At 35.8% G+C, this 15,536-nt stretch overlaps 1 protein-coding gene across 8 annotated transcripts in view; it reads right to left on the bottom strand.

Moving 5' to 3' along the window:
* nAChRalpha4 (nicotinic acetylcholine receptor alpha4) overlaps positions 1-15,536 on the bottom strand; it is a 163,586-nt gene that overhangs the window by 118,661 nt on the left and 29,389 nt on the right. Inside the window, exons 1-2 of one of the 8 annotated variants that reach the window (XM_067350926.1) lie at positions 10,988-11,932; positions 10,561-10,601 (exon numbers count right to left, since the gene is read on the bottom strand). The exons of 6 other annotated variants lie outside the window; for them this stretch is intronic. Coding sequence is in view for 1 of the 2 variants with exons in the window: in XM_067350925.1 (XP_067207026.1) it covers positions 10,561-10,591 (31 nt within the window). In the remaining variant the exon portion in view is untranslated. Of the gene's footprint in view, positions 1-10,560; positions 10,602-10,987; positions 11,933-15,536 lie in introns of those variants that run through there. One more of the 8 variants, XM_067350925.1, reaches the window with a different exon arrangement.

The raw sequence follows: 15,536 nt of genomic DNA, 5'->3' as shown, positions 1-15,536 counted from the left end.
CGCAAGATTTTTTTTTTATGTAATGACGTAATAAACACCGTCGCGACGCGGCAGATTTTCTGTACCGCGTTCTTTTAATCCGTCCAGCTCACTTTAATATAAATATTCATACGCCTGAGTGTTATGTGGCGCAGGTCGCAGATGCGCCGCTAGGAAATGAAAATTGTTAAAGAAGTCTACGCGAAAATATTTAATACCTCCGCATCGCAACCGCGGTTTTCGTGTTCTTAGAAGTTTCGCGGAAGTTTCGAGACGCGCGAGAATTGAAATTGGCTCTTCGCGAAATATTAAAACAATATACATACCCGATAGTGGGATTTAATTAGGCTGCGGAATTCTCGGTATTATAGTATTATTTCGCTTACATCCCCCGGCTTTAACGCTCGTTGAGCAAGGAGTGACAAACAATTAACTCGCCATGCTTCCCATTTTTTCCTTTTTTACTACGCGGACCGCATTAGCGCTAAGCTACACGCTCGGCCGTACTTTAATTAAACCTACTGTACACCGACATTCTCGTTACTTCTGCACTGCGTGCGGAAAAAGGAGAGATAACAGCGGGACCGCTGCAGAAATTGTTGCGCCAGTTGCGTCACGCGTTTTGAGGGAAAAGTTTACTGCCGCGACGAACAAAACCCTTACTTTGAGCATCGGAGAGTAGGCACTCTCCATTAAAGTAAAGCTTCTTTGACATGAACATCTTTATTACTTTATTGAAATTAGACTTTTGCAGTATCGTGACATGTTTAAATTATATGTATGATAAACGATCATAAATGCACGATGAAAAACGCCATAGTTATTTATAATTGATTTACTTCAAATGCTACATCAAATAACATGAGGTTAAATTGCTTTTAACAAAAAACGTTACAGTGAATAAATGTGAAAATATAAATATTATATAATTCACAAAATTTCTGTTATTTCTCAATTAATTTATTGATGAGTAAATTAGAAAAAACTGTAACCACATAAAATAAATATTTTTATCACAATTACTTGATTTATCGAAAAATTGCAAATTCAGCTGCAAATAAATTAAAACAGGAAATTTTTTGCACATTTGACAATAGTACGATCATGAAATACGCGTGCTTTTATCATTCGCTGCAATATTGTGCTACGGCGGAAACAATCTCCCCAAAAAAGTTTCCATTTCCATGACAATGCGGGCTTCCGAGCGTTACACAAAGAACAGTTTCGCTGTGGAAATTCGCGAATGGGTGAGACGTCTAAGTGGCGGCCGATCGCACTAGCGAAATGATATCGGCGCGCGGTGCAAGATTTAATTAAAACATTAAATTTTACGCGATTCAATTAACGCTTTTCGACCGCGCGCGAAATTCTGATAAACCGACGGCGGCGGAGAAATCGCACGTTCGAACGGCGGCGGAAGGAAGGAGGAAAGCGCGTAGGGTCGTGTAATATTTTACGAGCATTCATTACGTCGGAAAGAGCAGGTGACTGCCGTTTTTCAATATTTGCAATGGGGCCGATGTCTACAGCACGCTTGTCGCACCGCGCCGGGAATGGAATTCCCGATGGGCGTATCGAGCACGAAACGAATTCGTCCTCATGCGCTTACGGCAATGCAAATCTCCGTTGAACCTTTCTCGATACCTGCAATCTTCGTTTAATAAATAAAAAATGTATTTTATGACATAATTATAGGAATTTCTCGAAGAATTTCCTTGGAAATTTCGTGAAAGTTTGGAAAAAGCTGTCAAATTTATCTTAAAATACGAGACATTCAACTGTAAGCTCCATGATTTGATTCAACATCAGGTACGACAAATATTCATACGAAAAGTATTGAAGGAATGTGATAAACTGAACCAGGCCTGTCTGTTTTGAACATTTGCGCGAGTAATATACTATACTATTCAATATTCATCGCTGAAAGAAAAAAAAGATACAAAGAAGGCAGATGTTGTGAAATCCGCCCTCTAGCTCATTGCGCTAATACATTTATTGTTTAATGTATCGCGTTGGGTTAATTGCTACTATTCGAAGGAATTACTAACGAGCAGTTACGGCTGAAAGCAAAAGACCCCTTTGTTCGATGAACTTGGACAAACTCGAACTAAATTGTTAAAATTATGTGCACATGGGCGAGCCGTTCCGTAATCGGCAAATCCGAAAAACCGCCAGCAGGCACAATTCGGATATGCCAATTACGCAATATAAACAAATTATGTCACATTATATTAACTGGGAAATTGCAATATGTGAATTATTACGTAAGCGAAACGCGGTGCAGCCATCACGCGTGAATTCACTTTCTCGAATACATAAATCGTTGTCGATCGCGTGTGGTGGGATGCAATTTTTCCGTTCAATCCGGAATAAAAATTTCACGACGATAAATGTGCGCCGCGGCTGTTGTGTCGCGCGTATAAAACTCCACGTATTTGTATCGTATTTCCGTTTGGATACTTCATTCCGTATAAACGCACAAAAAAAAAAAAAAATCGCCCTTTTCTGTCAGTGCAAACACTCTCATTTAAATAAGTGTTTGCGACGGGTTTTCTTCCGCAGCTTCACGCTTCACGGCGCGATACACACGTATATCCGCTCGCCACATAGCAAGCTCTATATCCCGCGAATACAGATTGCAGTTTCCTTTGATGATAATCTCGCCATTGCAGAAATGCTCGTTTCCGTATGTTTAGGAAGTCACGTGTTAAAATGTGCGATAAAATCGTTAAAAGTGTCACAAAACCGCGCACGTACCAAACTAAAATTGTCGATGGCGAGTGTTGCGAAGCTAACTGTGGTAAAAGAATTTCGTATTTCTCATATTTGCACAGTCTTATTTTGCCGATCGCTATCGCCGGAGTATCGAAATAAATCGCAGAAACGTGACGACCCGACGAGACGCGCGGAAGTTGTGCCTCCGGGACGCGCGCTACGCGGTTGGGACACGTCCCCTTCGTATTTTTCGCAAATATTACAAACGATATATCGCGCCCGTGGCGTCGATCCGCGCGAATTTCTTCGTCGCCTGCCGCGCCCCGGGGTCGACGACATCGCGCATTTACTCTTGCAACCTCCTTGATGTAACATGCCGTATCTCTGTACGCTTCTGGGACATTATTAGCCCTCGGGACTTTACATCGCGCAGCGGCTCATTGCCCTCTCGCTAGAAACACTCCCCTGAAAGCACTGAGTTTCGCGGCGAGCGTTCTTGCGCGCGAGGAACTTATTTCCTAAATGCAACCCGGCAAGTTTATAGCACGACGCAGAAGGAGAAGTAAAAAGATAGGCCGGGCTAGGCATGAATGGAATAAAGAAATGAGATACGACGATATGAATAGCCGACATGTCGTTCAAACCCGCGAGCGTATGACGATACTTATTCAAAATAAGAGCCACGATGTATTTATAAATTGAAAAGTAAAAAAAAAAAACAAATAAAAATTAGATTTAGTATTAAAACTGAACGATCAGCTGTCTGTTTAATTATTATTGTAACTAATAATCTATTATTATTAAAAAATCCAGTATGTATTTTTTCATTCCCGCATATATGAATATAAAAAAGAAAGAGGATTTTCCACACACACAATATTTTCACACTTCGTGGCGCAGCATTATTGAGTTTGATATGATCAGACCTCGTTGAACTTTGGATATGAAAGAAGACGGCGGTATTGTGATATTTGAAACGACGGAATTTGCTTCGACGCCATGTAAACAGCATGTTGTCGGGAGAGCAAACTTCCCGCAAACAATATGCAGAACATATATGTGTTGTGAAAAATCGTTTGGTTGGAAAAAATTTGTCAATTTTGCCGATACAGTTAATTCGTGATGCGGAATAACGTGGAATCATTTCGTCGTGATCAAATGATAAATTATTACCAGCTTTTTATTTGGACCAATAACGTAAAATTGTTTTATCTTAATATTCGACTTAACGAAACTTTTTCAAGATTTTATTCTAAATGTACTATGAAAAATTTTCGAATTATGAAGTTTCTTATTAATCTGACAAAAATGAGCAATTCAAAATGCAACGCTTCATAACTTTAGTAATTTGATTTAATCTTCAGAATTTATTTCCGCAAACAAGAAATATATTTCAGTAAATTTGTCTCTTAAATACACTGCGAATGACGCGTAAAATATAGCCGATATGAAATGTGAGATCATGAAATTTTATGGTTGAAAGAGGAAATACTCATTTGACATTTTGCACTACAAGGAGTTTCGGGATCAAAAGCGGTAGATTAATTTGATATATTTCCGCGCATTGTATAAATCCCTCTATTCGTTTACATATATTTACGATAAGCAGTCGTTAAATTATTTCTGCGACGTAACGAGATCCGGCGTGTTGCAAACACTAGCTAAAGCCGCTGCAATGTCCCATTAAGTCAACACGTACCGTTCGGTAGAGACTATTTCCGCTACAAGCATACACAATGCACTATTTTCGCGTACGCGCATACACAAAGTGAAACTGCTTCGTTTGCACCTCGCGCATTTTATGCATCTTTTCGCCGTCGCAAACTAGCAAAGATATTCAATCTAATCATAACGTCAGTCTAACAAACCGTTACAATTTGCTTTACAATAACGTTTTCGCGTTTAAATAGCGTAAATTATAAAACAAGCTCTTTTTTTTCTTCAAGCAAAAGTCTGACAATTTCGTTTTTCTTCTTATTAAAAGTTTTTTTTATACTAATTACTTGTTGGAAGAAGCAATTTCCTACAAAGAATAATTATTATACTAAATCTTCCCTAAAAATCCTTTTAAAGATAATTAAAATCACATATTATATCAAACGAGATAGAAAATGGAAATTGAATGCGATAGTGCAAATATAATATGTAATTTATAATGTAATTACAATATTCACTTGAATTATGTGTTAATTAAATGGTAATTTAATTTCGTTGTGTGATATATTAAGAAACTTTAATTAACGGGTCGACATCTGTTCTACTATATTGCTATTTCTGGTTCCAACATATAACGTGGTACGAAATATTTTCTCCAGAGATTGTTATTTGCACAAAAATCAATCGCAAACTACAATTAACATTACATAAATTACATAAATATTACCTGTATAAATACTAATTTGTTAATAAGTTTCTCTACTCATGAGATTTAAATTTACTTCAATTTAAGATGACTCGAGACTTCAAAACAAGAAAGAAAAAATATCTTTTTTATTTTTTGAACCAGCAAATTATTATGTATTTAATTATTTTCAAGGGTATATAATGTTGGAGACAAGCAATTACGTTTAAGTGCAAAAGATGTGTATCATGTTATACGCTCTTAGCGTATTAAAGCTTGTACTACCCTAACGATGCGATTTAATGCACAGTTTACAGACATGATACCAGGGTACTGATAATAAATTAACCGCTTACGGCTTTAATTAGCAAATCATCGTCTGCTGCTCCGTGTCTGGTAGGCAGACACGGCTCCACCCTTTGCACGCGACGAGATCACGCGGTCGGAGGACGTAATAAAACGAATGAGAGCGCCGAAAGAGAGAAGCAAAGGCTGAGTGCGTGGACGAGAACGGCGGGCGAGCATTGGGGGAAAATTATTGCCCTAGTTGAGATCTGAGGTCCGAGAACGGTGCAGAGGATCCGAGAAAGACACTCATGCGGTGCTTTACGTACGTGACTACTACAATAAGGCACTGCCAGACTATGTATCACACTTCCGAAGTATATTTGTCACGATTACGCGAGGTCGTGTCGTCATCTTTTCGCAACAAATTTTTGTCCCTGCCATTTCATATGAAATATAGTACCGAAGTGTTCTACAAACTCATGCATATTTCCGAGGGAAAATATGTTTGTCACGCTCGAGTTCTGATAAAATAAAAAATTACCAAACTGCAATAAATTTTTTGCAATGAAAGAATGTACATTATCAATTAGAAAATGTGTCTTTTTACCTGATCTCTAAATTCCTTGAGAACAAGCGTGAGCTAATCTCATATCAACATAAGTGGTACGTACGCTAATTGTAAGACTTAAAAGATTAACAATTTATTGAATGATGCAAGCGTTGCACGGCGTGCTTGTTGTGTATATAGCGCGGCTCTTAGAGAAAAGCCATGAGAGTATAATGTCAAAACGGATTATGCAAATCTCTAGTCATTTCTAGACACATTCGGCGCGAAGGTAATGTTGCATGTCTTTTTAAAAACGCATCTTACCGAGCGAAAGAACAGTTTTAGCTTAAAGAAAAGAAAAACACGCTGTGTTCGCAACTGCTATCAAAATTAAAGTTTAGGTAATTTCAAGCTTATTTTCTTAGTTTTGTTAAATACGAAATATAAACGATATAATTATCGATTTATAAATCTAATGTTTTTAACATTAAGATTATGTGGTTTTTTCTTCCATATACTTCTAATTACATCAGTAATCTCAAAGGAACTGAAAATTTGTAGTTATTACGTTGCGCTGTTCACTATAGAGCGCAATTTAATCGTGTGTAATGATAGCGCAATACGTAATGAGCAAAATATGACTCTCATTACAATAAATTACGCATATGTAAATGCGCTTTCGGGTTAATTCCATAATTGTCAGATTGCAGATTAACATTACTGAGAAAATGTGATAACAATGCTGCGTGACAATAAATAAAAACAATGACGCGCGATAATAAAAATAGAGAAGTGTCAAATACCTGTAGCAAGCAATCAATGAAGTCTATTATTAATCAACAAATCTTTTAATCATATAAACGCTGCTACGATATGCTTCACTCTTCCTATTTTCTCTTTCTTATTCTGTTTCTCGACACATTACGACATTACTCCCGTAACCAGCATGTAGCCCCCGGCGTCTGAAGTAATTCTAACGCCGTGCACGCCGGTAATTTAGGTCGCACGTGACTCGCAATACGGGACTTTGTTGTTTCCAGTAAAAAGAAGCGCTGTATTCAAATTTTAGCACGTGCGTCCATTACAACATTTTTCAAACCGCAGTCCGGGCAATCGAGGACTTTTAAAAACATGCAAAAAATGATACTCAAAATTGTAGAATAAATTATGTGAATTTGTCAAGAACGGCATTAAACCGTACGAAAAGAGCGCGTTCCTAATTGTTAGAATATTAGAATAGCAGATATTTATCTTTGTTATTGATACTTTAAGAAATAGCCGACTTTGTTGTTGCCTTAATATCGTACTCTTGAATAGCTTGCACACATTTACACCGAGACAACAGTTAATCACAACGGTGCTCGTTTGCTGGAATTAAATTTAATTGTAGCAGCATCGCCGTAGTTCTTATCACTGTCGGCGTCCCGGCGTAAAAATAGGAGCTCGTTTAATCGTCCCTAACGCGCTGGGTACACAACAGTGTGGATTAAGCGCGGCGGGAGACGCGGGATGCGGAGGATTAGAATATCTCGGTGAATTTCTCAGGTGAGCGCGAAAAGGGCAAGCGACTTGGCCGGATACTCCTCGTTCCCGGCATTTCCTGAAGCTTCCGACGAAATTATTACGGGCTGAAGGAGAGTTTCGGCGGATACCCGCGCGGAGAGTAATTAAATTTCGGCGTGTGTATGTGCGCTCTGAACACACCGGGCGGCGAGGAATGAGGAAAAGGGCTAAGGACGGCATTCGTAGCTGTCACCGAAAACAGCTACAATGACAAAGCAAGGCGGCGCCGCTGTCTCTGTTATTACTGACTTAAATAATCCTAGTACAGCGGAGGAAGTCGAGGCGGTTTAGATAATTGGAAGAAGGGAATGTTGTCCTAATTCTCCGGAACAGAACTTATGCATCCTATTGCATATACATACGTGTTTTATCGCATATATGTACGTAAGATTTATTAATTTATTTTCCAAGGTGTCCCCCCCCCCTTTCATACTTTATTATTTTCACTCTGTTTACTTGTACAGTACGTCAGACTTTTCAGTCTGCTGCAATTCTAGAGAGAAAAAGAGAGAAAAGAGAGATAAGATTTTTATCAGCCCTTTTACCCGAAAAGGAAAATGGACATATAACCGTTCGCATCCCTTGTGCGTCGCTGGCGCGAAAGGACGAAGCGATAAAACGCGAAGTGAATCATAGACGTTTCACGGTTGGGAAGAAGGGAATCGGGCATTCGCGCGATGGTTTTACGAGAAGGCGTCCCCGAGATGTAGGTCAGGGCGAAAAGAGGGAAGAACTGACCCAGCAAAAATGCGAGCGCGGCAAGCGTGCCAGCGGTTTGTCGCGCGGAACGAAGAGGAGAAAGACAACAAGAGAGAATGAGAGCAAATCTATTGTATTCTGAGAAAACTCACCTGTAACAAATAGAATTACGCAACAAATAAAGATATAAAGAGAAGCTGCGAATGCCAAGAATATAAATCTCAAGAATAAGAAAAATCTTTGTTAAATAGTATTCTTTTATGTTATAAAATAATAAACAGAAAAAGTGCTTTTACACTTTTGGGTCAGTACTTCCAACTTGAAAACAAATGACACAAATAGATAAAAAACAATACGTTAAAACAAAAACTTGCAATTTAACAAAATTGTAACAAAAATATTTGTTTTCGTCTGTGCACGTTGATAGAAATTTTTCGTAAAGATTCTTAAATGATCCATCCTTGCTGGGAAACTCAAAAAGTTTCTTCGTCGAAATTTAAATAAAAACGGCACGTTATTCAAACTTCGGTATAATTCATGAATCGATTTTCTGCCGTGAACCGCACAGATTTGAACAGTTTCGGAAGCTCGAGATTGGAGCGGGCTTAACGCGAATATATGACTGCGGATAGCGATGCCCATTGGCCACGTGTTGTGGCCATAATTCCTCGCGGATCTCCCGCTTAAAATGGTAAGTGTCGTACTCTGGATAATTTCCAAGTGGAACGGCAATAATGATCCGGTGCAATGTGACGTCGGCGAGGATAGTAAATATCTATGTAAACTTGCGATTCATACGGTAACAGATGCGAAAACGGGCGTTATTGCTGTTGCAATTGTAACGCCATATACTATCGATTAGTACAGATACATTCGCCACCTGACCCTTAACTAATGACGCAAACATCTGGATATCTTTTACCAATTAATTTTCTGAAAAGGATATTTTCTCAATTACCTTCATAAAGAAATTTTACAAGCATTTTATATACATAAAAGCTAATCTCTCTCAAAATAATGAGAATAATTTATTTCAAAATTTTCTATTAATTTTATATAATTACAATCACTTGACATACATTGTAATAATAATGTATCTCAATTTAATGTGTAAATAGAGAAAGATAGACAGAAAAAAATTCGTAAAAACAAATTTAGATTTTTATAGAGTGAACACAGTATTAAAATTTTTCTCAACAAAAATTTTTTCAAGGATAAACAATATTTAAGAGTTTATGATTCAATTTCAATAATTTTATCGGAAAAGAATTTCTAAGATTATTATCAATAACGACAGGATCAATATCTGTATTCCCAAGATGGATAGTTTCAAGAAAATTGCATTAAATCGTAAATAAGTCGCATAAAAAATTTTGTAGCAGATTGTTTTTTCATTTCTTTCGAGATAAGCGTCGTAATTCATGTGGATTGATCGTTCAAAATGGCCGATCTGCGTAAACATTCAGCGTGGATGCCGAACGGTAAAACATACGAATCGAGGCCGCGTATTAGACGAGCCGATATCCGCCAGGTCGTAATGATAAACCCGATTTGTATTCCGCATTGCACGACTGCCGTGATTTAAACGATTCTGGCCACCTCGTTCGTCGTTGACGCCGCGATTCAGCGGTCCAGCCGGACCGCCCCCGATCGGGGTAAATAAATGTCGTGCTGGCAAATTGAACGGATATCCCTGCTCTGATTTCGTGCAAACGGTGCCGAATTCGAGCGTACTGCATTTGCAACACGTATGCCCACGCGAGTCCAGTGCATCAAAGTTCTCGTTAACAAGCGACGGCAGAATCACTTTAGTAATGCTACTCCATAATGCATTGAGTCGTATGAATAAAAGTGAAGCCAAATGTTTGTAACCGGAGGTAGAAACGGAAGCATTTGTTTCAAAGTAAAAGCATCAAGAGAACGCATTGTTCTGCATTTTGTATGAATAATTCCTTTTTCCTACGAGACGTTTGCTTTATCCTTTCACGTATTTGCATGTAAACGTTATCGTTGTTACAGCGCCTTAATAACATAGTTACGCAGGTATGTAAAAAATCACAATTTTTATTGTTCATTTTACATATCCTTTAGAGAAGCAAACGCTTTACTTCAAACCTAAGCGAATACTTTGATATGTTTATTATTTTGATAATTTGTTATTGATATGCCTCAAGATGATTTAATAAAAGTATCGACAAAAAAATTCAATCCATTTTATTTATAAAAATTGTAAAAATAGTGTTATATCGATTATTCGTTCATTAAAGATTTATTAATTTATCAATACTTATCATAAATTAAATAATATGTTTGTTTAAATTCTGCATAAGCAGAAAGAAATAATGAGACAACGTAATTTTTCCTTGTAAAGTGATATAAATTAATAGAGATAAATTAATTCCATTAATAAATATAATTTAAAACTTACCGACACATGATGCGTAGCAGCGGAGTTGCATAAATGTTGATCTGTAAAATATAAATACATTCAAATTATAGCAGCGTAAAAAATAATTTATATTTCAAAAATAATTATTGCATTAAATTTTTTATTCGTCCTTTAAGCAAATAGTTAATCAAACAATTATATAACTAACAAAAACAATTACTTTTCTTTCGTAAAAATATTTAAAATAATTAGAAAAATTAAATTATGTTGAAATCATTTAATAATTATAAATATTATATATAAATATTGTAATTATTTTATCAAATATTCCAAGTATCTCGAATATCTTATAAGCGTTAGATTATACAATAATGTAAAATGCCATATGATTGTCGCAGACATAAGCAATTAATATATTAATTAATATATTAATACATAAACAAGTAACAAATAATAAAATACTCACCCTACGGTTGCTCCGTCAGCGTCCGATGCCCCCTGGGCCTCCTCCTCCTCTCAGTGGTCCTTTATGGCAACGTGATTTACTCGCGAAAATACGATTAATTATTGTCGCGCGACACTTTATACGGCACTCTCGACGCAAATTTTATCACGAGAATTGCGCGATATTTTACACGACAATCTCGACGCGTATATTATGACAAAGGAGCAACTCGAAGGTAAGATCGCACGAAGCTACCCGTTCAATATTCGCAGCAGAAATCGAAAACTACGCAATAAAATTTACTTTGTCATCATCCGTCGCGTTTACGTTATATTTAAACTACTTGAGAATGCTTTCCGTGCTTTTCGTACGCATTTTTACGCATTTACAGCATTTTATTATCTCGTATCACAATATAAAAATGATAAATAAATATGTAAATAACCAAAGTGCAAGTTAAAATGAAGAAAAACCGCTTGCGGAATGAAATATTCAAAGCTCCGGGGAGCTGACCGAGAGTACAAATTATCCATCAGTAATTACTTGTAAAAGCTAGTATTTATTGCGATTCGAAAAGATACGGAGAGGATAACGTGATGACAATACGGAACAATTGCTTTCGCGACTTGCTCGCTCGAGAGCCGACGTGCGAATCCGTGTCTATGATAGAATTGAGACGCGAGGTACACGCAATCATAGTGGAAGGGATGACGCACACACCGCGAAACACTCACATGTACGCGCTTCTCGGCGTGCGTCATCCCTACCACTACGGTTTGAGTGTGACTCGGTCTCACCTCTGGCATCATGCGAATCATAACAAGGTGAAAGCAAGGTAATAGCGCGCAGGTAACAGCGTGCGTAAGCCGCTTTTATAGGTAAAAAACAAAAACAATCACCGAACGCCTCGAGCCATTATTGAAACGTCGTGATTTTCAACATGTTTTAAAATATTTTACGTGTTACAAGATGATATTCTGTTTGAAATTGTAATTTCAATAAATAATTTACTATCACATCTTTTTCATCTTTATTTTATAAACTCGAATTAATTTTGCTTAATTAAGTTTCCGTGTTTCAATACTTTTAGAACGTGTTACTATCTTATAATTTCATATAAATAGTAAATAAATATAAATATGTATGTTAAAAATGAAGATACATATCCACACAAAATAAAATATCTGAAAATATGTTGCTTTGCGTATGTGTGTATGTGTATTAACTATTCACGCAATGAATCTCAATGGAATATATCTCTCGCAAAATATACAATTTAACAAATCACTAATGTACAAATTTATGCAGAATTTATGTTACATGATTGATAACCATCGAATTTTATTAGCTCAATTTCTGTTTTAATCAATAAATATCTATCGAAGAAAATTTCGCGCAATTTATTCACTTAAAGCAAGTAGAAAGCAAGTCGGAAATTATAAATTATCTCAATAGTTATTAATCGTGTAACATAAATTCTACATTGTACATCGATTAAACTGCGTGTTTCAAAAGATTTATTCCATTAAAATTTATTGTGTAGGCAGTCGTGTTTGCACAAAGCGACGTGTTTTGGTGTATTTTATTCTGTGGATATTTATTTTGAATTTTAACTCCCGTATATTTATTCCTTTTTATAATAATACGAGATAGTAACATGCTCTAAGCCTTAAAATGGAGGACTTTAATAAAGTTAAATTAATTCTTTTCTTAAATAACGTCAACAAATATATAGATTAAGATTTTTAAAAAATTTACGACAAAAGATACGATAATATTTCAATTATTGAAATTACAATTTGAGAAACGCAAGAAATATATATGTTATCTCGTAATACGTAAAATATTTCATGTCGAATTAAGAGTTTCGAGGTTGGCTCGCGGCATTCGGTGGTTGTTTCTGGTTTTTTGCGATCTATATCACTGGCAAACGCGCTGTTACCTACGCGTTATATACCTTGCTCGCTCCATATCGACGCATTATCCTCCATTCCATATCCCTTCAAATTACACCGCAATAAGTACTAACATTATTTTCCATAAGTAATTACTGATTAATAGTTTGCACTGTTAATTAGATCCCGCGTTTAACAATTCAGATATTTTATTCTGCGATTTTTTATCAATTTTGTTTTTTACATATATTTGTATATATAATACAAAATAAAAATAAAAATGCCACAAAGCGCGAGTATGTAATATTTTTCGCGCGAGAAGAAAGTAAAAATCCAATTCAAGTAGTTTAAGCAAATATACAAAATTTTAATTATTAGGCTTTCGATTTTTCTCTTTTCTATCGTTACCTGTTGCGAAAGCCATAGAGTGTCGAACGTGTCGTATTCCGTGCGACGATATTCGAATCATATTTTTGTTCTAATGTGACAAAGAACGAGATTATCGTGCAAAATATCGCGCTATTGCCGTGATAAATTTTGCATCGAAAATACCGTGTTGCATGACCGGCATTAACTTTTCACGCGAGCGAGCGTTTTGTAAGTGCCCTAAAGCCACTGAGAGGAGGAGGAACGCCCAGGAAGCATCGAGCGTCGACGAAACAACTGTAGGGTAAATAATAATTAATCATTTATTTGTCATCTGTTATTTGTAGAGGATATATTAATCATTTATCCTCTGTTGGCATTTTATACATTATTGTGTAATATAACGCACATAAAATATTTCAAATACTTAAAATATTCAATAAAATATCTATAATATTTAATATTCATAATTATTAAATACGACCAACGTATTTAATAACATCTATTATTATTTTAAATCATTATTTTTTTCGAAAAATATATAATTTTTCTATTACATATTTGCTTAAAAGACGAATAAAACATTCATTTGCGCAATAATAATTTTTCAAATATAAATTATTTTAAACGCTGCTGTAATCTGAATATACTTTTGTATTTTACAGATCATTATATGAACAATTCCATTGTTGTGTATCGTGTGACGATGAGTCCTGATCAATTTATCTTTATTTTAAACTCAAAGAAATAGACCTTTGTGTAAGATACATATATATTCACGGATTAAATAATAAAATTTTCTATGAAAAATGGGTAAGAATATTAAAAATATAATAAAATGTTTCACAGATCTATTACTTTAAAATAAAAGAGCTAAAATATAGATTAGTACTGATATTTAACCTTGGATTTATTTCCAACTATAATTTGTCATTTTATTGTGCGAAAAAGACACGCACAAAGAGCTGAAATAAATCTCTTAAAAACTAAACCAATCAATATCACTTTTTGTAAATTTTTAAATTACAGTATTTGCACATAATTAGTGTAAATGTTGCTTTATACAATTTGACGTAAAAAGCAATATTTGAAAACTTTTTCCAAATGTGTACATCGCAAGTAAAAATGAAGAATAGGCATACATATATCAAGTATCTCATATAATATATTTAAACTAATTTATATATGATTAACTAATTTATATATGATAGAAAAGCATGTAAACACAGTTAATGTGTGATTATCAACTGTATTTATTTTTGTAAATGTGCTAATTTTATATTATATAATCTTTTGTAGCTTATCTATCCATTATTTACTGACAACAAAGTGTCTGCATTCATTTCTAAGTTGTACAAGCACGAAATATATTTCAGATCCATTAATTTGTGGATGCAGCACGTACATGTATGTAATAAATGACAAAAAATGTCGAAAATGAATGCAGCTACATTGTTATAACTTTAAAATGGACGCAAATAGCGGTACTGAGCTAAGCTCTGTAAGCGTCCTGCGAAAAAACGCCGGGACGGTCGCTCTTGGATTTCTCTCTACTAAGAGATGCTATAAATTACTATAAAAGCAAGTGCTTTAATCTCAAGTGTAATATCTTTTCTAACTTTACGTTATATGCACTTTGGTGCGACAAATCTCGCGACAGTTTGAAACACAAGTTCACGCTCTCAAGCAAAGGAGAGCACATTTCTTGCATTACATCGTTTTCTCATATTTTTCCACATATTCCTTCAAACAATCAATAATATTGTACATTATTTACTAAAAATATTGCACAATTATCGCATAATTGTGTGGGGAAATCTCTTAATAAATGGATCTCATGGATCGTGCATGCGCAAAATAATCACGCAAAAACTTCTAATTTTAAACTTCTGTTATAAAAAATTTTTATTTAAGTATTTTATTTTCAAAAGCCCATTAAAATTTATAGATTATTAGTAGGTATGTCGGGTACCCGCAGCTATGAATATTCTATACTTACACAGAAATGTTAAGTGTTCAATGCACATGACCACAGTATGCGCGTATACATGTGCCGACGATGTTGTGTGTACATCGCGAATGGCGCGATGCATCGAAATACACGGCTTGCACCGCGAGCAGTATCGAGGCCAATCGAGTTGGCCGATCGCCAAACATGGAAATATATTAACATACGAATAAGTTCAGATATCCGCCGAGTACAGCCGAATAACGTGTTTTATGGTTCACCGCGTCCGCACATCGAGCGGACTTCCGGTCCTGTCGCCGATCCGGTCCCACGCGAATCACCGCTAGACGGCACGAGACTT

The sequence above is a fragment of the Linepithema humile genome, chromosome 3, assembly GCF_040581485.1.
Source record: "Linepithema humile isolate Giens D197 chromosome 3, Lhum_UNIL_v1.0, whole genome shotgun sequence".
Classification (NCBI taxonomy): Eukaryota; Metazoa; Arthropoda; class Insecta; order Hymenoptera; family Formicidae; genus Linepithema; species Linepithema humile.
The sequence above is the reverse complement of the archived record's forward strand: the minus strand, read 5'-3'. Positions and strand labels throughout refer to the sequence as shown.